The 26386-nt window shown below is 38.7% G+C and overlaps 2 protein-coding genes across 2 annotated transcripts; one reads left to right on the top strand and one right to left on the bottom strand.

Annotated features, from left to right (window-relative positions):
* Positions 1–1884: 1884 nt before the first annotated feature.
* LOC306849056 (macrophage-expressed gene 1 protein-like) lies at positions 1885–5463 on the top strand (the record flags this gene model as incomplete). Its single annotated transcript, XM_079383916.1, has 2 exons — positions 1885–2325; positions 3763–5463. The coding sequence occupies 2 exons, from the start codon at positions 1885–1887 to the stop codon at positions 5461–5463; spliced, it is 2142 nt and encodes a 713-aa protein (XP_079240042.1).
* A 3875-nt stretch (positions 5464–9338) lies between these two features.
* On the bottom strand, positions 9339–26150 carry LOC306849045 (procollagen galactosyltransferase 2-like). The gene is made up of 12 exons (XM_079383898.1): positions 25880–26150; positions 17690–17800; positions 17363–17480; positions 17043–17177; positions 16413–16617; positions 15330–15449; positions 14467–14540; positions 14203–14309; positions 13971–14103; positions 12642–12769; positions 12322–12528; positions 9339–10712 (listed from the first exon to the last, which is right to left on the bottom strand). Exons 1-12 carry the CDS (start codon positions 26107–26109, stop codon positions 10439–10441), a joined length of 1842 nt encoding a protein of 613 aa, XP_079240024.1. The 5' UTR covers positions 26110–26150; the 3' UTR covers positions 9339–10438.
* Positions 26151–26386: the final 236 nt, after the last annotated feature.

Below are 26386 nucleotides of genomic sequence, written 5' to 3'. Positions count from 1 at the left end.
ACTTTTTGGTTAATAAATAGACATGCAGGATTACGAAGAATTATATAAAGGTTTTTATCATTTCTCATGGTAGGTTTCCTGTTGTGTGTGAGGCAGCTTGTATGCATGAGTAGCAAATGGGCCTAGTGTTTTTGCATAAAAGTTGAAACCAGTTGGGACAGTTTTCAAAAGCACAGAGCATTTTATGTCTTCATTCCATGGATGAATGAGCTGCAGACATCAGCATTCTCATGATGTTATTGTAAACTGAACATGTGATTCTAACCCGATAGGAAGTTTATACTTAATGCCATTACATTTGACTTTTTTAATTACTTTGTGTTCTCAGTTTTTAATTAATTAATGTTAAGAGTTCAGTTTAGTCAAGTAGTTAATTGCCTCATTGGTGAAATAATAGTAAATTTTAATAGTTATTATCATCATTTGTAGCATACATGTTAATTTGCGATCATATTTACAACAAATTATTTAGATTATCATAGTCTTCAGCTTGTTTCTGTACCTTTTACTGAGAGTTTGGACAGTGGTTTTACTTGAAGAGCATTAATGAAGCACAGACTGATGTATTGCACTATATAGGCTGTGTCACCTTTCTTCTTTTTTTCTACAAATTTCCTTAAAGATTCCACCAGACAACACAAGATAATTCTAGAGCTAAAAAAAGTATCAGATTTTTGACAGTTGCACAATGTGATGGACTTCGGAGAGTCCCAACAAAATGAAACTAAAAAGTTACTTGTATCAGTAAAACAGTAAAAAAAAAAAAAAAAAAAAATAGATTAAACATATCAGAAGGACCTTCCTTGCTTAAATCTGTTGGAGTATTTTTTTTATTTTTTTTATTTATTGGGTAGGTTGCACAGTGAAAATTAATTTCATGATTTATAGATCTCTAGATTTCCTCAAAGGATGAGTGAATGTGATCAGTTGTTTGCAAATTATTTATGTAGACAGACATTTTTAGGATTGTTTGTAAAGGAAAACGAAAACTTAAGTTTTATTCATGTATACGTATATATATATATATATATATATATATATATATATATATTTTTTTTTTTTTTATTATTTTTTTTTATTATTTATTTTTTTTTTTTTTAATTAGGTTAACTGTGATAATTTGCGTTCAAACTAATTAATCAGCATTATGACATACACCCACATGAAGATAGTGAAAAAGAAAACATCTAAGATCTCACTACTGAATATATAAATTAAACCAGCCTGCACTGCAGCAAAAAAGTGCAAAACCTCTTAAGCCTGGAACAGCATTTAAGACCAGCAAACCATTGTTAGTTTAAGATGTTCTTTTTTCAGCAAGACTAGTCAATTTTTCAAATCTGTTAAGTCTATATGAAAACAACATACTGAAAATCAGGCGCTAGGCAATAGAAGTAGTCTAACTTGTTGAATGTGAAAATTCCTCAAGACCACACCTCCTGTGAAAAAAAAAAAAGTAAAGTCGTGACGTATTGTCAAGTATGGTGACCCATACTCGAAATTGGTGCTCTGCGTTTAACCCATCCAAGTGCACACACACAGCAGTGAGTAGTGAAACACACACACAAACACACACACACACACCGTGAACACACACCCGGAGCAGTGGGCAGCCATGCTGCAGCGCCCGGGGAGCAATTGGGGGTTCGGTGCCTTGCTCAAGGGCACCTCAGTCGTGGTATTGAGGGTGGAGAGAGCGCTGGACATTCACTCCCCCCACCTACAATTCCTGCCGGCCGGGGACTCGAACCCGCAACCTTTCGATTACGAGTCCGACTCTCTAACCATTAGGCCACGACTTCCCCACAAAGGACGAGGTCCCACCGAGATTGAGTGAGTGCAATATAAGCCAAAAATATCGTTTAGAGAGAAACATTCTAGACCATGGGGTCATTATACACTCTCCTGGTGTTCTTTGTCGTTATCTGCAAGTCTAATGCGCTCATCCGACCCAGTAATGGCCTTCGTGAATGTCGCATAAACTCAACTTTAACAGCACTAGAGGTGCTCCCAGGTGGAGGCTGGGATAACCTGCGCAACATAGACGTGGGACGGGTGATGAACTTTAGCTATTCCCAATGTCAGACCACAGAGGATGGCATTTATCTCATCCCAGATGAAGTCTTTGTCATTCCACGGAAAACAAGTGGAGTGGAAACTCACTCTGAGACCATCATGTCATGGCTGGAACAGAAAAGCTCCACATCAGGATCCGTCAATGCAGACATTTCTTTCCCTCCAGTGCTAAACGGAAAATTCTCTGAAGAAAATACACGCATGAAAACACACCAAGTGAGGTCGAATTCCGTAACAACACGAGTTCAGGTAAGTCAGGAAAGTGGAAAAGTAAAAGCAGCATGGTTTTTCAAAGACTGAAAAAAGTTAGAGCGTATTTGTAAATTGTTCACTTTTATTGTTTTAATACATAGCCATTATTAACTTCTTAAGGAGGGAGATATAAAATTATACGTTTTAGGAAAAGTTGTTAATAAATGGTAAAATAGAGCGCAATCTCCGACCGTAAGCAAGTGAAGTTTAACGGCTTTCGCCACGATCAATTTCGGTTTTATTTACATCAGGACTGTCAAACTCCCAACCCTGCTCCAACACACAAACCATGTAGGCTGTGTCCAAATTCAGGGTCTGCATCCTCCTTAGGATCCTTCCTACCTGGTTGAAGGAGGAGGGATCCTCCGACGTCCGCAAAACCCGGAAGTCGGTGTTTGTGAATTTGGACAGCCTACCCTTCTTTCAGTTCCCTCCCTTACCCGTTGCTCATATCCTGTCGCCTAGCAACCAAGCAAGAAGCAGGAAAATGGACAAGTTATAAAAGGAGAGTTATTCTCCTCATTTTAATTCTTTTGGAAGAAATAAAGCAATTAAATAAATTAAATACTTTCTTTGCTCGTTGTCGGAGAGTTTTTTATATCAGACTACAAGACAGTCACATCCAGGTAAGCCATTATAGCCTATTTTTATTTGTTTTTAAGTATTCTACTAATTTCTCCTACAAATTCATTGAGCCGAAGCATAAACTTTAGCTTGTTTTGTCAGAGAAACTCCTCTCCCACTCCGCTACCGCTCGCTTCGTCCGCCATTACGCTCTGCCGAAAAGAATTATGGGATAGGTAGGACGGGAAAGGATCCACCACACCCATCCTTCCAATTCGGGGAAAAGGAGGACGTATTTGTGGGCCGCATTTGAAGGATCCTACGAATTTGGACAGCCTTCGTCGCGGCGCTGTGACGTAACATCCTTCAAATGAGTACTCCGAAGGATGCAGACCCTGAATTTGGACACAGCCGTAGTTTTCAATTGAGCGTGAAGGACTTGATTAGTTCGATCAGGTGTGTTTAATTAGGGTTGGAGCTAAACTCTGCATGACTGTGGCCCTCCAGGAATTGCGTTTGACACCCCTGATTTACTTCATCCTCTGAAAACGGGTCTGTTCAAAGATATGTTTTGAAATAACTACTATTAATACGAACACATAAAATATGTCATAGCCTCTATATTCAAATTAATATTTATACCTTATTTCATTGAACTTCTAAACAATTGAATTAACTATAATAACTGCTGTCGTTCCATAGTTGATATTTTCTCTGAATTAACGAGAAAACAATTCGAACTGGCTGCTCCTACAAGTTTTTTTGTTTTTTTTTTCAGTAGAAATGAAAAAGCAGATATCGAAATGACCAGGAATGGATTTAATTTTCTATTTAGATGTAATTGTTTTATCTTTTCTTCTATCTTCTCAGGTGCGCAATCATCTGTACACTGTGAATGCATATCCTGACTTTACTCTGGACTCCCGCTTTGCTCAGCAGATTGGGGAAATCGCAGACGCTGTTGAGAACAATCAAACACGCCTAGCAACTTATCTATCAGAGAAACTCGTACTTGATTATGGTACCCATGTCATCACAAGCGTTGATGCCGGGGCCATTCTGGTGCAAGAGGACTATATTAAGAGGTCTTATGTCTCTAACAGTCAGTCAGACAAGTCTTCTGTCTCTGCATCAGCAGGCATTAACTTTTTCAACAAGGTTAACTTTAACTTTGGTAGCAAGGAATCCCAGGAAACTTCAGAAACCACCACTTACCAGCAAAACATTACATATTCTTTAGTTCAGAGCCACGGTGGGGCTTTATTCTACCAAGGAATCACTCTGCAGAAGTGGCAAGAGAGCACTCAAAATAATCTAGTGGCTATTGACCGGTCTGGTGTGCCACTGCACTATTTCCTCAATCCATCTATGTTTCCTGATCTTCCAGTTCCAACTTTACATAAACTTGCCCTTTCAGTCCAACAGGCTGCAGCTCGTTACTACAACATAAACACCATTCCAGGATGTGTAGATCCAAATTCTCCAAATTTTAACTTTCAGGCTAATGTTAATGACTCGTCCTGCAAGGGTCCAGTCACCAATTTGACCTTTGGTGGTGTTTACCAAATATGCACTCCTTTGGCGCAAGATGGAAAAGTCATCTGTGATGAGCTTGCGCAAAAAAATCCAGATACTGGTGGCTATACGTGCCGTCAACCGTACAGTGCCTCTTTGTTACACTCAGAGACAGTAGAGGAGGGTTACAATCAATATGAGTGCCATAGGGAATGTCATTCATGTTGGTTAATTTTGGATTGTTGTGACAATGTATGTGGAAATGCTTATTATGTCCGTCGTGCAAAAATTGACACTTACTGGTGTTCCACAAGTCAGACAGTCCCTCAATACTCTGGATACCTTTTTGGAGGTCTATTCGGACCATCTTTACAAAACCCACAGACCAAATCTCATGACTGTCCTCCAAATTACTTTGCACAAACATTTTTGACTAATGGTATGAGGATTTGTCTGAGCAATGACTATGAGGCAGGAACAGTATCTTCTGTGCCATTTGGGGGTTTCTTTAGCTGTCTGTCTGGCAACCCTCTTGCAGGGGACCAATACCGTTGTCCACCTCAGTACAGCCAACACCTTGCAGCCATTAGCGATGGCTGTCAGGTATTGTACTGTGTCCAATCAGGTGAGTTTACTGGTGGCCAGTTAAAACCTATTCGCCTCCCACCATTCACAAGACCACCTCTGATCAACATGATGGCAACAAACACTGTAGCTGTGATGACAGAAGGTGATCGGGCCTGGCTGAGGGTTGGAGAAACCAAAAAATGGAGACTAGCAAAGGCTGACGAAGTTACTCAAATAGTCGGAACGTTTCAGGCATCATCTACCCGGATGTCAGGAGGTGAAAAGGCTGGTGTGGCCTGTGGTGTAATGACTTTTATTGCAGTTGTGGTGGCAGGAATTGTCATTTTGGTGAAACGCAGAAGGAGATTTTCTCACTTCAGATCAAGCAGGGGGTATGAAGATATTCACTATGATAGCCAAAGTGGTGAAGAAAGTCAGAGAGAGCAACAGAATACAAACGATAATCCCACTCAACCTCTGTTACCTTAGTTATGTCGAGTACATTAAGATTTGTTAAGTACTGTAAAAGTTAAATCTTGATCAGCTTTGTAGTACATTTTTTAGTATTTGGTGATAGAGAATAGATTTATGTGGTGCTTGGTATAAGGGATGCTATTTACAAATTGTTCACAGCTTGTGTGAATGATGAACAGTATTTTGTATTTTTATGTCTTCATTATTCCAAAAGAATTACTGATCCTGTGTTTTAATGAGACTATAGGCCTATCTGTAATCATTTGTGTACAGTGTGTGTGTTCAACATTCTGTACATGACTGTTTTTGTACATTGTTGTTTTCATTTTTTTAATATTTTTGGAAGTTGTCTTTTATTTTTTATTCTTTAAAATAAAAATCCCTATTTCTGTCTTAAGTGGCCATTACTGGTGTTTTTTTATGCCATTCTGTTAAGATGATTCACAAATATGACATTGTTTTCAAGTGTAAAAATAGAATTTTACAATTCAAAAGAAACTGTAGAAAAAAATCTGTAGTGTCTAAAGTCTCTTCTGAATCATGTGGATTTGATGGCAGATAGTGATAAGAAATACACACACACACATACACAAAGTATTTCCTTCATTCTGCTCATAACAAAAACATTCGTCTCGGAGACTTAAGCCACTGAGTGTATAAAGGAAAATTGTTTGTGAATGTGTGCTGGGTAGTGTATGTGTCAGTATATGTTGGAAACACATAATAACCTAAGATATAAAACCTAAATAAACAGGACATTATTTACACACATTAAACAGCCATTTCCATAAATTTAGAACAATAAAGAGAGACAAACTATCCAGTATACATAAGTATTTCACAGGAACGAGAGCATGAACCAGCATGTTTGGAATAAGGATTTCTCAAACTCTGCTGCTCTGTGTTTCACGGAAACCTGGCTGAACGACGCCATTCCAGACAGCGTGCTTCACCTGCCAGGCTTTCAGCTGATCAGAGCAGATAGCGACGCAGAATCAATGGGTGAAATCACATGGTGGTCACATGCTTCTACATCAATGAGAGGTGCTTATTCGTTTTGCTCGTTCATTCTCGTGAGTGTTTACATTCCTCCGCAAGCGCATGCAAGCCGGGCTTTGCAGAAACTCACTGATCTGATCACAGACACAGGACAACAACCCCCAGACTCTTGGGGACTTTAATCAAGCAAATCTCTCACGTGAACTGCCAAAATACAGACAGCATGTTACATATCCCACCAGAGAAAGTAATATATTGGATCACTGTTACACCACAATAAAGAATGCATATCACTCTGTTCCACGGGCAGCTTTCGGGCTCTCTGATCACTGCCTGTTTCATCTTATACCAACCTACAGGCAAAAACTTAAATCTGCTAAACCTGTGGTAAAGACTGTAAAGAGATGGACCAACGAGACAGAGCGGGTTTTACAAGCCTGTCTCGGCCTTACTAATTGGAGTGTTTTTGAAGCTGCTGCTACCAATCTCGACGAGCTCACAGAGACTGTAACTTCATATATCAGTTACTGCAAGGATATATGCATTCCCACCAGGACTTCGGTAACATTCAACAATGATAAGCCATGGTTTACAGCAAAACTCAGACACCTTCGTCAAGCCAAAGAGGACGCTTACAGAAATGGGGACAGAGTCTTGTACAATCAGGCCAGGAATACACTGAATAAGGAGATTAGAGTGGCTAAAAAGACCTATGCTAAAAAGCTGGAAGATCAGTTCAATTCCAATGAATCCACTACAGTGTGGAAAGGCCTGAAAGCCATCACCAAGTACAGGACACCATCCCCCAGCACTGAGGTGAATCAACAACTTGCTGAAGACCTGAATGAGCTTTACTGTAGATTTGAAACCCCCCACACCCGTCCTGATCATCTCTCTACACAACCGTTAACACCTCCAGCAACCCCCCTCTCGCCCACTCCTGTACGTCAGATCAGTGAAGAAGATGTGCGCCAGGTCTTCAGGAAGAACAAGAGAAGGAAGGCACCAGGCACAGACGGTGTGACACCAGCCTGCTTGGAAACCTGTGCTGACCAGCTGGCCCCCATCTTCTCACAGATCTTCAATAGATCTCTGGAATTGTGTGAATTTCCTGCTTCAAATGCTCCACCATCATCCCTGTTCCAAAGAAACCCAAGATAACAGGACTTAATGACTACAGACCTGGGGCTCTAACGTCTGTCGTCATGAAGTCATTTGAAAAACTGGTTCTGGCTTACCTGAAGGACATCACTGGACCCTTACTGGACCCCCTGCAGTTTGCTTACCGAGCAAACAGGTCTGTGGATGATGCAGTCATCATGGGACTGCATTACATCCTGCAACACCTGGACAAATCAGGGACTTATGTGAGGATCTTGTTTGTGGACTTTAGTTCGGCCTTCAACAACATCATCCCAACACTCCTCCAGACCAAACTAACCCAGCTCTCTGTCCCTAGCTCTATCTGTCTGTGGATCACCAGCTTTCTGACAGATATGCAGCAACTAGTGAGACTGGGGAAATTCATGTCAAACAGCCACTCCATCCCTCACATTCAAGTCATCCTCTTTTTGAACTTTTGCCATCTGGCCGGCGCTACAGAGCCGCAATTACCAGGACAGCCGGTCACAAGAACAATTTCTTCCCCCAGGCAATCCAATTTATGAACAGTTAAATGCCCCCCCCCCCCCCCTCCCACCCACCCATTATTTGCTACCACCTCCATCCTAGTACATCCCTGCATCTCCTTTTATTCTATTCCACTCTATCATCTATAGCTCAACTGTACATACAATCATTTATGTTTCAAAATATATTTTTAATTTTTTTGTTTATTTATATTTACATATGTGTATTTTTTATTCTCATCTTATTTTTATTGTCTGTGTGTCGTTGTCTTGGTGAACTGGAAGCTTATGACAGTAAAACAAATTCCTTGTATGCGCAAGCATACTTGGCAATAAAAGCTCTTTCTTATTTTGATTCTGATTGTGTATGTGTAAGAAGTTGAAAAATGGGTTATCATCCCACCTGATTGATTATTTAAATGTCTCTAGAGGCCAGAAAACATTCCACATTCCTTTAAGGCCTGAGATGAGAGTTTTGGGTCTACATTACCCATCATCATATCTTTGAACTTTATCTCACAGACGAAATGCAACACCACCATACTTCAGCAGATGGCAGTGTCTCCTAATATTACAGCACGGATGAACAACTGCATTTTTACCTCTTAGGAAGAAACTGAGTCGAACATTTACATTTGAATTTCCACCATAATGTGCATCACCGAAATAATATGCTAATCTACTATATTATATATTTGTGTCATGGTATGACTGAACGTAGCTGACATGTCTCATATGAGTTTAAGAAATAGGCTACATAGTCAATCTCTCCAACTCTTGCTACTAACATTAATAAGACATTTACCAATAAGTTTAAGGGAAACCATTACTTATTGGAGGAAATGCTGCTCTTTTTGTTCTGCCACAACAATGTCACTAAATTCCTCAGAAAATTAAACTAATAGTTTAATCTACCAACACTAACATGGCAAAGACCTAAGACATTTTAGCACAGGCCACTCTGTGTAAACATCTCTTGTTTACTCACTGGTCATAAACATTAAATTGGCAGCACATTCTGAAACAGCAGGCTTATTTATGATCAGTGTTTTTAGATTTTTTTGGTGTGCTGTTTTTTGGTTGCTAAATGCAGTTGCTTACCATTTTAGCCATAACTGGAGTTTTCAAACACATCTAGCTGTTGGTAGTACATTATTGAAGAAGTCACTTAACTACCTAAGGAAACAAAGATTGTCAATATATCAAAATGAATCTGAAGCTATGAATTTTGTTAGCTTGCAAAGACATCATTAGACACATTATATTATTGATCAGTCAGTTTTATTGAATCAGTCCACCACCAGCACCATGACATCTTCAGATATCAAAGAAGGTAATGAAATCAACAGTCAGAGAACAGGAGCCAGCCTGCTGAGTGGAAAAATACGAGTGTTTGGAAAAATGAGGGCGTTTGCATCCAGCCATTTCAAATTATGATAGTTGACATAATGCCCAGTAGAACCATACACTTCTTAAGACACATGAGCCTCCTGGAATATTCTGGAAGGAATTAGTGACGATATGATGTTCACAATAACACAAAAACACCTTTTGTCTCACACACACTTTGAACTAGATTGAGTACAGCTGCTCTTATTAAAAAAAATCACATACTTAATGACCAGTGAATGATGTGTGTCAAAAGTCACATGTTCTCCTTTTAAGAAAATTGAACGCGTTTTAGATAGAGATTTTAGAGTTTTAAATCCTATACAACTGAATTATGTGAAAACAGGACAGATTTGAACAACCTCCCCACAAAAGTATGTAACCATTGCTCTTAATTTATGGCTCTAATATATATTTGACACATGAATAACGTTTAAAAGTGATTTTGTGATGCAATATAAATATATCAACTTAAAATATAATTTCCTTCCTGACAATATACAGTAGAAATGTAGACAAGCTGTAGGATTTTTTTATTCAGTACTCTGTGCATAAACCGTATCTTGTTTTTATATTACCAAAAGAAAACATTTTTTTTAAGAAAACATTAAAATAAAGATCCATCTGTCTTGTTCATCCACTAGCAAACCCAAATCTAACTCCCATATGTCTATGTTCCTCTGTCCGGTCCTTCCGCAGTGTTTTCATCCTTCAAACACTTTGAAATGTCCACCGAGGACAGTTTGGTCCTTGGAAGGCATGATGAAATAAATATGTGAAAATAAAAGGAGCTTGTGTTTCTTTGCGCAAAATCAACCAGCAAGCCAATGGTGTTCGAGCATCCCAGCCAGCTGTCATGCTATTGGCCAAAGTGTTGCCAAGGAGGAGGGGACTGGTGGACATTGAGGAGTGAGTTGTCTATGAGTCGGTGTGTTTTGTCATTCAGTTGTGTAGTTTGAGAACACGTTGAGGACTCAGAGTTCGTCTCGCGAGGCTCGGGACGCAGGCGGTGGTGTGTCCCCGGTGACGCTGTTCTGAGCAACGGAACGAATTTGTTCCTGCTGAGCAGTTTTTTTAGCATACTGTCTGTCCCAGTCTGTGCTGATGGCCTCGTCATCCCAAATAGTGGAAGTCTCTGTGTCGCTGAAGTAACCCGGCTCACCCGTATAGTGTGTTGGGTACAACAACAGCGGCTCAACAGAGAAAGCATGCAGGTCTCTGGGATCAAAGTGAGACATGAATGCCACACTGAGAGAGAGACATGAGGGGAGGGGAGAAGAAAAGCAAGGGCATGAGAAAAATTACACAATTGATGTAAATATTTTAATTAATTACTGTGATGGCAAAGCTAATTTTCAACAGCCATTACTTTCATACATTGTTGCTGAATAAATGTATTAAATTCTTTACAAAAAAAAATCTTACTGAACCTAAACGTACTTCATCTAAATATCTGCATACTAATGTTTTACATTAATGTATATTTAGTACAATTAAATACAATGGGTAAAGCTATATAAACGACATGAAAACAGCATTATGTACTACACTTTACAATAATACAACACTAAATTCACACACTTGGGTTACACAATGACTCTTTCTCTCTCTCTCTCTCTCTCTCTCTCTCTCTCTCACACACACACCACAAACACACAGAAAGTGGAGTATATTTATACAGTAATCTATCTTTCTTATACCAATGGCCCTTCCCCCAAAACTCAGAGAACCATCAATGGGAATTTTGTCCCTTGAATGCCGAGAACAGGAAGAACTGGCCCTTCCCAAAATTCCTCAAAGTGGGGAGAGAGACCCAGAGAATGCAAGACAACAGAGGAGAAGGACCGCAGGGTACTGAGGGTGTTAGGCGAGAGAGAGAAGGGCCAGTAAAGGCGACACAGCTAGTGCTGAGCAGGCCTCCCAGTAGAGGAAACAGGGTAGAAAGGCAGTCATTGTGTGACCCAGTAGGGACACCATACTTTTTCCCCCCACTCTGAACAATCTAGCACTGTGTCTGTTCCACTCAGCAGTACAGCCTCAGTGTGTACCTGTGTCTGTCTATCTATCTATCTATCTATCTATCTATCTATCTATCTATCTATCTATCTATCTATCTATCTATCTATCTATCTATCTATCTATCTATCTATCTATCGATCCATCCACCCATATATCTATATATCCATCAATCTATCCATGCATCCATCCATTTATCTATCTGTCCATTGATCCATCCATCCATCGATTGATCTATCATCCATCTGTGCATCCATCCATTCATTGATATATCTATCTATGCATCCATCCATCCATTGATCTATCTATCCATCCATCCATTCATTCATGTCTCTAACCATGCATCCATCTATACATCTATACATCAATCTATCAATAAATCGATCATCTATCTATTGAACTATCCGTGCATCACCCATCGATCTATCCATCAATCTATCCTTGCATCCATCCATTGATCTATCTGTCCATCCCAACCCGATCTCATGAAAGTGCGTATAAATAGTACGCCAAATAAAAATGAAAACTCGTAGCATTGGACTTTGACGTGTATATGCTACGCGATAGGTAGGGTTAAGGTTGTGGGGTAGATGCTTATCATATATACACGAAAACTGCGTATCATATGCATGCCAACAAATTTCGTATCATATGCACACGAAAACTGCGTATTATATGCACGCCAAACACGTTCGTATCATATATACGCCAAAGTCCATTTATGCGTATCAATACCATGAGTTTTCATTTTTATTTTGCGTATTATTTATACGCATTTTCATGAGACCGGGCTCGTCCATCAATCTATCTATCCACACACCCATCCATGCATCACACTTACTTTGGGTGTTTGTTGAACATGACTGGCAGGAACTCATCCACAGGGAGCATCTTGCTGAATGGCTGAGCAGCGAGGAGTTTTTTGGCCCCCTGCTGTGAAAGGGCATAACCTAGAGTCCAATATGAGTAATCAGCCTCCACCAGATTATTAACACCCTCTACAGACACCTCTGGCTGAGCTACTTGCATCCGCTTACGGCCCACATATCTATGGAGAGCGAAGAAGAAAGAGAAAGATGTAGAAAGAGAAAGATCAATGTGCTTTTTTAAACGATGAAAACGTCTCATCATGTGTTTGTTTTCAGCTGGTGTTGTTCTTACATGAGGTCCCAGTTTAGCTGAGCTTTTTCAACATCCTCCATGATGGTCTGTAACCTCCTTTTAAATTGAGGCTCAAACCTCACGTCATCCTCCAACACCAGCACATGCTGCAGACCTCTCTCCACCACCTTTGACACACACACACACACACACACAGAGAGATTAAATGGAAAATGATTTGTCTGTTGAAAAATCTTGTTTCAGAAAATGGAAAAATTTACTTGAGTGTTGCTCATCTGATTAAATGGGCAATTATACTATGTTTGGCTTATATAAATCACCAATTAACAGTGAACGTTTTAACAGAGGCCAAAAATAAAGACACAGGGAGTCCAGTGTGTCCCCGGTGTTTGTGTACATATATACAGAACTTTTTGCTAATATGTTCCACTTACTTTGTTTTAAATCATTAGAGGCACAAATTCCATGATTGTGCTGTGATAATTATTAGATGCGTTAAAGAAATATAATTTAATATAAAAAAAAATTTTTTATGTTTATCTAACATAAAATAAACCAAAAAAATATAAAAGTTTTTAGACAAATATTAGTATCGACAGCATTTGACAATCTCAATCATTCAACTCTTACACAAGTTATTAGAAGAAAACATTTAAACAAGTATTTTCCTTTAATTTAAGAGAAGTATAATTTTCCTATTTAATGTTTTATTCATCACATTTACTTATTATATTTATTTTATATATATTTAAAATATTTATTTGATGTTGTTACACTAAAAAAGGAGAGTTTTAAATTGTATTAAGACATGTCCCAAATTTTTGCAAAAACTGAAAACTTCATACAAAATTAATGCAAAATTAAGTCATTCATATAATATTTAACTCTGACCTCTTACATTAATTATATACTGAAAAAGGAAAAACCTTAGGCCCTATTCCATTAATAGGGAGTGTCACATGTTTGTGAAAGTGACGTGACATACGGCCAAGTATGGTGACCCATACTCGGAATTCGTGCTCTGCATTTAACCCATCCAAAGTGCACATGCACAGCAGTGAACACACACACACCATGAACACACACCCGGAGCAGGGGGCAGCCATTTATGCTGCGGCACCCGGGGAGCAGTTGGGGCTTCGTTGCCTTGCTCAAGGGCACCTCAGTCGTGGTATTGAGGGTGGAGAGAGTGCTGGACATTCACTCCCCCCACCTACAATCCCTGCCGGCCCGAGACTCGAACCCGCAACCTTTGGATTACGAGATGACTCTCTAACCATTAGGCCACAACTTCCCACTTTTTTTTTTTTTTTCTTTTTTTAAAGGTTTATATGTTTATATGTTGTTTATATGTGTATATGTCTGTACCTGCTTCCAGGTGAAGTGATGGCTGAGGAAACAGCCGATCTCTCCACGCGTCAGCACCCTACCAGAGTATGAATCTTTATATCCCGGCATCATTTCTATACCTAGAGCTTGAAGGTGAGATGTATTCAGAGCCCTGATGGGGAATAAAAAAGGTCAAATCAACAGTAACCCAAACATCCAAACCCCAAACATCACAAATACGATTCCACAGAATGTCCCCTTGATGACCTACTTGCCATCTACAGCATCAACCAGTGTGGCCTCAAGTCCCAGCACCGCCATTGTGTTCAACATCCGTTCCCTCCGGTCCAACCTCCGCTTCAGGTTAATCAGAAAGATCTGAGCAGAAAAGAGAATGAGAGAGTCTGAGAAATGAAGCAGGGCAAAATAAGAAAATGTCGCTTCAAAGAAGCTTAAATAAGCTGAGGTTTCTCTGCAGAATATCTATTATAAGTGTCCAGTCAAGCAAGACATTCCAGAGATTTTGCTCTCTCACCTCGTCAAAGCCCATCTTGTCCTGGGATTTGGATGGAGTGAAGAGAAACTCAGAGGGTTTTATGTCATGATCAACTGGAAGAAAAGGCATTTTAGTTGCATAAAACGGACATCTGACAATTCCACATTGGAACCTAACAAAATGTAAATAAATCCTGTAATTAATAAGGGTTGAAAATATAAAGTGTAAAAGAGTTAAAGTGCTGGAAAAAGGGTGGTTTATTAGGGCCAGTGGCCATGGGTGTGCTTCTTATGGGTGTGTGTGTTTGCCTACATAGTGGGGACCAGGCAACAGTCCCCAAGAAGAAAATGGCTTGATAAACATACTCTACTGTTCCAAAGTTTGGGATCAGTAAGATTTTATTTAATTTTTAAAGAAATCAAGACTTTTATTCAGCAGATGCATTAAAATGATCAAAAGTGACAGTGTTAAAAAATATTTCTATTTCAAATAAAGGTGATTCTTTTGAACTTTCTATTCAAAGAATCCTGAAAACAAAACATGGTTTCCACAAAAAAAAAAATGTTTTTTGAGCACCAAATCAGTCAATATCAGAATGCTTTCTGAAGGATTATGTGACACTAAAGACTAGAGTAATGCCTTCTGAAAATTCAGCTTCACCATAACAGGAATAATTTACATTTTAAAATATATAAAAATAGAAATGTTATTTTAAATTGTAATAATATTTCACATTATTACTGTTTTTACTGTATTTCTGATCAAATAAATGCAGTTTTGCAGAGCATTCTTTCAAAAGAATTTAAAAAGGGAATTAACCCCAAATTTTTGAACTGTAGTGAATGCATGAACATGTTTAGCTTTAATGTGTATATAATGTGTTTGTGAGTGATAATACTCACTCATGGCCTCAGTGATGGTGTGTGTGAAACTCTCCTCCTCATCTTCTACACTCTGCTGGGCCTTCAGAGGTACAGGCAGAAAACCATAATGTTCTCTATTACATACATGCATCTGCACACCTACAGAAAAAAAATTACAGCATAATACAGACACATCATGAATATCTCACATAACTCTATGTACCCTATGCAGTCAGCCCACCTTACACAATGAGAAACATGAATGTTACATTGCATCATTAATGTGCCTGTGTAGTTTGGTGTTGGCATGGCTTTATTCATGGATGTGTTTGGAGTCATGGTTTGATAGCTTTGTGTTAGCTGTGTGTGTATGTGATTTACTGTAAATCCACTGCATGCTCTCTCTCTCACACACACACACATTACTTCCCTAATGGACCATCCAAAAATACCCAAAAAGGCCATAAAACTGCCCAGCTGGAGCTGGTGATATTAGCCACAAGATTATCCGACATTAAAACTGTTATATTAACACAAACCCTCCTTAGCAACATATACTGGAGCTGGACAGCTGGAGGTGCAGTGATTTATGTGTTAGTTTCTGATCCGTGTCTGTTCTGGGTCTCAAAAACAGAAGAACGGTACTCTTAACTGCCTTCATCTGTTTGCTCTGAAAACATTCCGTGCTTAAAAGCACTCATTTCAAAAACAACTCACGCACTTAAATAATAAAATGGCAACACTTACAATATGTTCAATGGTTTAACATTAGTTAATGTGTATCATAACCTAACAATAAAAAATACTATAATACCAGCATTTATTAATCTAGCTTAATGTTAATTTCTACATATACAACCCATTCACATTAATATTATCACATTTGATTTTATTATTTGATATTTAAATATTTATATAATTAAACCTAATTTAATAAATGCTAAAGAAAATGCCCATTTTTAGTTCATTCTACCTAATGCATTGCCTAACTTGAATTATACTGAATTAAACCTTACTTTAAACTATTTATAAAACATTATAGTCTACAAAAACATATAATCAGACAAATACAAATCATTTTTAATGCACCATTGTTGAAGCAATCCAATAGAGATCTCTCACCAGCTTGTCGCGCAGAGAACGCAAAGACCATGATGTCATCAAACGCCCAGCTGTAGTCGGTGTGAGGTGGGTAGAAAGCCATGTCGAGTGTGCCGCTACGTCTCAGATCCAACAGGAAGGTGGAGTGCACCATGGGAACCGAGAAACAGCCCAAACGCTTCCACTCACGGATAGGCTGGTAGTCTGGTGTGCGCTTGTAATAACCCTGAGAAAATGACAGAGATATCAGGTTATTGAAGCATTGTTCACAATTATGTTTTAACTGTGAATGTTGAACGTACCATTTCGTTTGAATGCATTTTGAACAAAAGCAATAAATCTTGCCTTAAAGGGTTAGTTCACCCAACAATGAAAATTCTGTCATCTTTTACTCGCCCTCATGTCATTACAAACCCTTTATGACTTGCTTTTTTCTGGAAAATCACAAAAGAGGATCTTTTGATCAAAATTGGTAACCAAAAAATGTTAGTGACCACTTTTTAAAAATATTTTCTTTTATATCCACAGGTGAAAGGAAGTCATACAGGATTGGAAAACCATAAGGGTGAGTAAATGATGACAGAATTTGTATTTGTGAGTGAATATCTCTTTAATATATCACTCTTTGAGCCTAAGGTGAACAAGGTTTACCTGAGGCGTGATGCCACACCAGAAGTTTGAGTAGAGGGATCGGGAATCCAACATGGGTGCCACCAGAGTGAGATTCTCTGCCATCATGAGATCCAGGACCCGTGGGTTGGTCAGGAGGTTATCACTGTCGACAAACTTAGTGAAAAAGAGAGAGATGTAGTTGCAGAACTCTAGTTTTACATAAAAATACCAATTTAGCATCAACATAAGTGTCATATGATGAAAATAGTTGGAGTAATAGTACCTGTGGTTTTTATTTAACGTGAGTGTAACAGATGCAACATAAGTCAAATATGACAAGAAAGGCAGCGTGACCTCACCAGTATATAATCAGCCCAGCGCTCTCGTGCAGCCTTCAGTGCCGCCTGTCTGAGCTTCATTACATGATTGAAACGAGATGGAGCCCAGTGTTTCGGCCCCCACTCATCTGTGTATGACCTTACATAGAAAAAAGATGCATCGGTTTGGAACAGGATGGTGACAAAATAATGACAGAATTGACATGACTTTTTAATCACTGTTCTGGAAATCATTAGATTTAGACGGGAGAGACATTAACAGACTGTTGCAAATTCCAGACATAAACAGCCATTAGTGCTAATTGACTTTGAAACCTCCTGTTTTGGAACAAGATGTTTTCAACCAACCGTGGCTCCTCCATGGGCCTCCACTCCATGTAATGGTATCTGCTCTGCCTGTTCTTCAGCCATTCTCTCAGCATGGATGTGGTGTTGTCCACATTATGGTCTGTTGCAGCCCTTCAAGAAACGATAAAGAAGAATTTACATAATTTTAACATAAGACAATCTCCAAAAACAGCTGCCAATCAGGAGCAGTGAAAGAGCGATGCGCGTCCCTCAGGCAAGGGTGGAACAGCCAACAATGTGTTTTGAGATAGTATTTCCTTCTCCTAGACTTGTGGCAAAGCTCGATAAGATTATTAAAATTCATGTGAAGATGTCAAAAGTGCTATTTTATGTTGCAAGCAAGCTAGCACTGTATTTCCAGGGCTGATAAATTCCTCAGGCGCATTTATGGGCTTGCAAGGAAGTGAGGAACTTAACAACAGCTTGCCAACAGCAGCTTGTGAGGAGAAAAAGACGTATTGTCTAAGTTTCATATTAGCATTTCAGGGGCCTAGCTTAGCATAGTTAAATCTGTTACTAGTAAGTGAAAATTCTGAAATGTCTGACTTCATAAAACAGTATACCATGACTTGCAACGACATTTATGCAGAACAGCAACTAATTTATATTTTGACTACATTAACAGCGAAGAACATATACGGTGTGACATAACAGTGAGTTTTCCCAGCATTACTACTCTGTGGCTTGTGGAGATCACATGTAAACACTGACAAGCACACAAACACACTCAGTGTAGTCAGGGCCGTTTGGCTGTGCCAGTGGAAACCTCCACTGCACAGGGACTCTGCAGTGAAACCATGTGGGAAAAAAACAACAAATATTGACATCACCTCAGTCGTCACATTCACACACACATTCACATTTCCTCACCCCACTTTTACCAGAAGTAAAATTCAATCGGTGTGTATATCCATATTAATAGAGCCCTGCGGGATGTTCTGCCGCAGCATCGGGATGAAACTTGAGGCAATGGAGAAAATTAAACTGGATTCATTTCACCTAATGTGTAGACAAGTGCAAAAACATTTAAATGAGTCATAATAATAATAATAAAGTACAAAAAGCCTATTCATAACCAGCCTTTTTTCTTATTTTCAAGTACTAATTATACATCTTTTAAGCAATACAGGCCTAAATTTAGCTAAGAAGATGAATTACATTATTTACTTGTTTTAAAGCATAAACTTTACTAATTTTACTGAGGTTTATGCTTTAAAACAAGACAAAACATGAGTCTGGTTACAATATATTCTCTGGGGGAAAGTCTCTTTTGTGCCATTTTACTGTACTTCAAGTAAACTGACAGTCATTTAAGAATTCTTTAGTAATTAACGTTACTAAATTTACTGAGATTTATGCATAAAACAAGACAAAACATGAATCTATTTTGGTGAGGCTATTTGTGTTCTACTTCTGATGTAAAATTATGTAAATGTATAATTTTCTGTAACTGTCGTTTTTTTGGTTTGTTTATTTATTTTCAGGGATTTGTTTATTTTTATTTTGAGGAACACATCCATCTTCCCACTGCCGCCTTCCAAATCTATGGCTATGTCTGCCTCGAACATCTGCAGTGAATAATACTAGTGTAAACCCACCAATACACATAACTCCCACAAACAAACATTGTCAGACAACAGATAACAGTGTATGCAGTGTGTGCATCTAAGTAAACTCATATTATACACTCTTCGTCTTTAAATAACAAGTGATAGACCAGTTATTTGACACCACGACTGCTATTTTGTCACTCACACAAACACAGACAATTACTCAGCCAAGACAGTCTCGCTCATAACAACATATTCCAACAAAGAGTGCCGAAAATAGAGGCCAAGGTGATGAATGTGTGTTTTAAGTATGCTTTATGGGTGTCCAAGATTTTATGAGCGTATAACCGCAAAGGGAACAGACAGCATCAAGCTTGATAAGCAGTCTGTTTTTTTTATCACTGGTTCGAAAAACACCTGACACACAGGTAATGACAGGTAATTCACTGTCAAAAAGATCACTGCTTTCACACACACCACTTTTCTGATGACTTCAGCTAATGCAAGTGTGCCACAGTTGCTTTATAGGAAAACAGACCTTTGAGCTGGAATAAATTTTCCAGAACATCTGTGAAAAATCCATTATAATCAGAATGAACAATGAAGCAGAAAAGCAAAAGTAATTAAATAAACATATTGTGGTTCTGTCACACTGCTGCAGCCATAAACATCTGGAATATACAGACTCACTGCATCTCTTTAAATGACTCTCTAATGGCAAATGATTGCACATGTGTTCTTCTCCGACCCTCCTGGGGAGAGACCCACACAATGCATTTTAGGTTATGCTTCTCCATGACAAAGAAAACTGCACCTATACACATAGTGAAGTGTGCAAGTTTCTCTGGTGAGAATTTAGATTTATGACTTGATTTATGATTTGATTTATGATTTATGCATGACTTTATGCTACATTTCTATTTGCTTGCATTATGTCTGACTGTAAATGGGGAAATCTCATGAAGAACATGTCTGGGTCATATTTCTCCTAAAATCAAAAGAAAAAGAGAAATGTATTGTTATATATAAAATGTATTGTTATATATAAAATACGTATATATTTTATATTACAGTATCATCAATAACATATCATTAGAATTTGACAATTGTGCTCAAAATTATTTGTAATCATGATTCCCATTACTTTTTTATTAATAGTAATTAATATTAATTGTTTAAATATAAATGTTTAAATTAATTATTTTATAAAAATGTATTACCCAAATATAAACAAATTTGTGCTGATGTGAGTGTATTTCTGCCTGTATGAAGTCTTGGAGGCTGTGTCTCAGCTCTGGCCGCAGGGGGCAACACTCAAATTCATGACCGGGCAAGTAAACAGCCAGAGGAATTCGAACCTGCCAGCATATGAATGACTCAAACTTCTGGTTTCTGAAGGTTCAGTCAGTCATATATCCGGACAGACACATTCTCCTCACCTTTCACTCTCACCTCTCGAACCCTAACAAATTTCCACACCCAAGGGCAAAAACACACTGCTGACACTGACCACGTTACATACACTTTCTGAACAAGGTCTATATTCTACAATATTATTTAGACACTTCTCCAAATCTGTATATCGATTTATTTTCATTTTTAATGTTTGGGAAATAAACCCTCAGTCCAAGCTGCAATTAGGCAAGGCAAGGCAAAAGCATAAAAGTTATTTCACTTGCAATATTCTGTAAGTGGACCTCATGATAAAGGTGATTAAAAGTGTCAGGGATGTATGTATATGTGTGTGTGTGTGTGTGGCAGAACATTTAGGTCTTGGTTTTGTATGTGTGCGCTCCTGCTGTGCTTGGAGGAAGCAGGACTTTGCTTATAAAAACCCGATTTTCTTTCACCGCCCGTTTGAAGTTTATTGTAAGTCTCCAGCTCATTATCTGACTGCCCGAGGCTCACTCTCTCTTTTTGTCTCTCTGTTTATCCTCCATATGTCCTTATTGACAGCATCTGGAGACCACATGCTACTCACCTCCAAACACGCACATCTTATACTTTCTCCACCTGCACAGTTCAGTCATCAGAGATAAAGAAGACTATCCCCTAATAAAAGAAGCAATCATGTTTGAGTAAAAACACAGAGAATACATGAAATAACCCTGAATTAGATAAACCAGTAAAAAAGATATTAATAAAGTCTTCTACTGTTCAAAGCTGCTCTGACAACACCAAAACAAACTTCCTTCTAGGCTGATTACCCATTTCAACTATAACAATGGGTCTGTTGTATTAAGATGAGCATGTGTGTTCATAATGCATAAAGAACAGTCTTTAATAACTACAAACTATGCCCTTCATAACATGAATTTGTTTTATCATCAGTATTGACGAAAAACTTTTAGAAATTTTTTAAAAATGCTAATTGCAATGGAGAGCGTTTTGAAACTATTCCTGAAACTATTCTTCTATTTTTGAAAACGCGTTTTCAAATATATCTGGACTAATGTTGATGTAGATCCTCTAATGACTTTTTAAAGGGATTTAAAGGAACTGTTCAATGCAAAGATGAAAATTAGGTCATGATTTACTCACCTTCATGTCATTCCAAACCTCTATGTATTTCTTCTTCAGAACACCTAAAAAGATATTTTAAAAATGTTTCAACTGTTTATGTCAATAAAAGTAAATGGTGTCCAAATCAACACTGGGCCACTGACTTTCATTGTATAGACAAAAAATACCTTTTTGATCTTTTCTGTGTCCAAAGGACTTAAAAAATAAAATTTTTGGATCAACATAAAGGTTAATAAATGATGACAGAATCATATTAGGTGAACTATCCCTATTACACAAACAATTGACAAAATATACTACTGCATACACTGTGCCGAAATAGTTCTGCTTTGGTAAATTATTTATTGATAAAAGATACAACAAAAAATTGAATGTAATTAAAACAAAAGTTTTTAAATATTAATGAAAATGTCCATCGGTTCAAACATAGAAACAGATGTGTGTGTGTGTGTGTTTGCTTGCTTTGCAGTGGCTCTGCTCCCATGCATGGGCTGACGTGGCTGCCTGGCTCTTGTAGATTGAGGAGGGGGCAAAGGGGCTCGTGAAACCCTTGCTGTACTCAAATTCCTCCAGCCACCCTCTGTCAACACAGCTCTGCCATGTCACACACAAACACATCTAGAGTGTGATGCTAGTTCATCCCCCCTAATGACATTTGACATCTTTACAAGTACATAATTTCATTGACAATAAATGTACCAAAACATTTAATTTTATACAGCTGCAAACTAGGACCTAAGAGATCCATCCAGAACATTTCAGCTTAATCTGCTTTTCAGTGACTCATTGTTCTCCTATACATCTGTTCTGGAGTTACAAATCTGATAAAAGCAACAAAAGCAGTTAAATTAGTTGTAAACACACATCTGTAAAAACGTGAATGCTTTTCTTAGGAGTGCATATAGAATCATAGACTAGTCGGTCTGGAAAGCAGGAGAGATTCCCACAGTCACACTGACAGAGTTTATCAAACATTCACATGAACTCAGAGACTCTGCCTTCATCTTCCTTGCGAATATACAGTACATACATCTGTGAAACACTGTGAAAAAGGTATGTGATATGTGATAATGCACAGAACAAGAGCAGACAAATAGACAGTGAAAAACTTAGAAAGCGGTGTGAGAGAAAAAGATTGAAAAAGGGAGAGGTAGACAGATCGATTGATTTCTTGCACTGCAGACAATGTTAGTCATCCCAGTGGTTTCCCAGAAGGATGAAACCAGCAGAGAGCAATAAAACTGCATTTCCCCTCCAACAACATAAACCTCTGTCACCTCGAAATACCAAAATCGTCTATATAATACCTGGTGAAAGTTATGCAATAGTACATATTTCATTAGCAGCTGCATTGGACCTCAGAACATTTTGAGCCACTCAACAGAACCATAAAATATCATGTGACTAAACACTCCAAAATTGCAAACAAGTGTTTGCAATGAAAAGGCTGCAATATCCACTATACAACCATGTCATTTTTACATAACAGTATTGTGCAGATTATTTGGTCACCTGCCCTGACCCAAAACACTGCACACCAATAAACTACTATTCCAGCTCAACTCTAGACACCCATGACTAAAGTCTGCAATCGTCCTGCCGTCTGGACTTCTGAACACTATTGTTCCTCTACACTTGAACCCCTGCTGGGTTGAGGCCTTTTGGATTCAGTTGGGTTCCAACTGTTGTTGGAAAGAGCAGAAACTGGTTCTGGACATGTTGAAAAGAACAATAGTGAAGGAGAACCGCAGAAATGCCCAAGTTAGTCTATAGACCCCATTAAACACTGCACCAGGGTTTTATTAACAGCAAAACTCATGCAAATCTAATAAAAAACACAAACACACTCAAAGCTGTAATGACATTCACATAATCATTTACAGGTCTGACCTTCAGATCAATACCCAACATATCTCTATTGTATTCTCAAGCCCTTTGTTATAGCTACTCAACATGCTTTGTTTATTTAACTAGCCAAAATGCCCAGCATTCCTCAACAACAGCATCACAACTGCTGGAATGGACACCTGAGTCTGAAGGAAAACTGCTCACATGGTTGTCAAGAAAATCACATCATACCGATAAGACTAGTAAACAGACACAAAAGAGCAGTCAGCTCTTATAAATGAGCCTGTGTTCAGTAATTTTGACTGTAACGTGATCAGTCATTTCTAACTTATGTCAAAAGCTGTGTTGGCACCATTAGCTTGAACACCGTTTGGCTAATTACAGGACTGTGCCTTTAGGGAACATAACGCTGAATTCACACTCTTCCTTCTTTATTACTTAAGACTGTCTGAGCCATTAATCAAGACACTGTCAGAGGAGATCATCCTCTCTGTCTCTCTTAGTGCTAACAATTCTCTTCAGTGTTATAGTAGCTTAGCTCCCGCTAAAGTCAAACAATCACAGAAACTCTAAATGTAATCAAAGTTCCTTTAAGGTTGTGATGAAATGAAAGTAGCAACAGATTTTTTTATTATTATTGTGATATACATTCGAGTAAACCGGATTAACAAAAAAGACTTGTTTTTTTTCCATCAGTTGCTGATTGGATGGAAGCAGATCTGAATGCAATCATGAATTTTCATTTCATATCGACCATCTTGTCTACCTTTTTAAGTACAGTGGGCCTAGTTACCTACAAGCTATTATTTACTTGAATAAAAAAAATCTCCAAAACTGTTAGTCAGGATTACAGTAATAAATATATAAAAAAATGTTGCTTATTCTGTTCCAGTTATGCTATAGTATTTTTCAGTTTAGCAGAATTAACACACACAAATTCTAGTGTAAACACAACTCTTCCACCTCATTCAGACTTTGATCCAATCTGAGATACTTACTTAACAAATAAGAGAATTCAAATTTGGGCAGAGAGATGCCATTGTGGTTGACCAGTGCGCGTGGTCAATAGGGATGGAATGTGGATTGTAAGGCCACTCGTGGTGCCCCTGCCCTGTGTAATTTTCAACAGTTCCCTTCCCCTCCCCTGCCCTTTCCTCTCACTCCATCCTTTCTTCCCCCTAATTCCCCACATTCTTTCGCAAAGCAGTGAGACTTTCAGCCTGTCACTTGACTGCTCCGTTTGTTCAGTAAACTCCTGTAGGTCTTCATAATTGTGCACATACACATACAAATGTCCACAGGCAGCTAAAGTTGGCATGAAATAAAAATTCACCCTATATTTTATAAATGAATCATATCGATCTTATTGTAAACAATTTATCCATGCATGTTTTGTTTTTTTTATTAATTGTTGCTGACTTGTACTGTTTAATCAAAATGTCATAACCATATCTTCTGGTGAAAAGTACAGACTTCTCTCTGGTGACTTGTGCGCCTGAAAGTTTGTGTTCATCTGCATCCACTTTTGATTGCAAAGCATCTCAAAATCCAATCAACAAAAGTTGGAAAGTACACTCGGATGTAGCCTACATCACAATAATGAAAAAAGACATGCTGCTACTTCCGTGCGGCTTTAAATTCAAAGTGGTAGAAATTGGCTATATGAAAACAGCAAGTTAGTCTGTGTTAGAGTTTATTTTTGCAAATGATATGCAAAAGGATTCAAAATTAATTTCACTTCATAAATGCGTGCCTCATTTGAAACACTCAACTCATTAGATTTTTATGTTTCGGACAGCACAAAACATAGGTATTGCAATTATCTGTCACTTTTATTTAATTTGTTATTACACATCTTGCAAGTAGCCTATGACGGATGGTAGGGGCGGCTGAGCGAGACGAAAGTCAACTGATTGCCACGCGAAAATTATGCTGACAGAAATTCTCCTAAAACTCTAATTATAAAGAGAACCGACAGGACATGTTGCTTAGCCAGCAAAAGCCTTTCATCTTCATTTAACATGTTATTAAATCCGTGCACACGCGTGGACAGAGTGCAGTAAAACTGCTTTAACAGGTCTGCTGCACGCAGACAGCGGCGTCTCTGTTCTTCTATCTGCCAGAAGGTTTTCATTAACCAAACCTTACCTGCCTGCACTTCACAATAACTCCACTATGTACCAGACCTTCTCAGTTTTCAACCAGCGCACTTGCTGCAAAGCAAACCATACAGCCGCACTCCATAAAAGTCCAGTTTGGAGAGTCTCACCATATCGCAATCCGGTCCTTGGGGTAGTCCAGGCGGTCGATGCAGCCCAGGTAGTACGGCAGGCTGTGCGCCGAGTTCCGAGCCAGAATCGCGATCATGACTTTGGGCTTGAGCAGGGAGGATTCAGGCACGGGATTCAGCTCCTGCACATGAGCCACAAGCTCCCCACGGGAGTTTTGCGCCATCAGAGCGCAAATCACAGCCACCGCCACGAATCGCTCAGCCGGCATCTCTGCCTGATGGACACCGCTATCACAACCTGAGCGGGTGTGTGAGTGAATGGGAGGCTGGAAGACAGAGAGGGTGTGTAAGGAGGGGTAGAGAGAGGTGGAGGTTACCTCTTGACGAAAGCAGGTTGCCTCCTCCAGATTTTCACACCCTTCACCAGATCATTGAGGCAGGGTGAGATCTCTCAAATGCGCAAAGAACTGTTGAAAAACTGCTCAGTGATATCTCAACATGATAGCTTTATTATTAGAATATATTTCATAAGAATGTAAACAAACA

Source organism: Barbus barbus (genome assembly GCF_936440315.1).
Source record: "Barbus barbus genome assembly, chromosome: 29".
Taxonomy (NCBI): domain Eukaryota; kingdom Metazoa; phylum Chordata; class Actinopteri; order Cypriniformes; family Cyprinidae; genus Barbus; species Barbus barbus.
The sequence above is the reverse complement of the archived record's forward strand: the minus strand, read 5'-3'. Positions and strand labels throughout refer to the sequence as shown.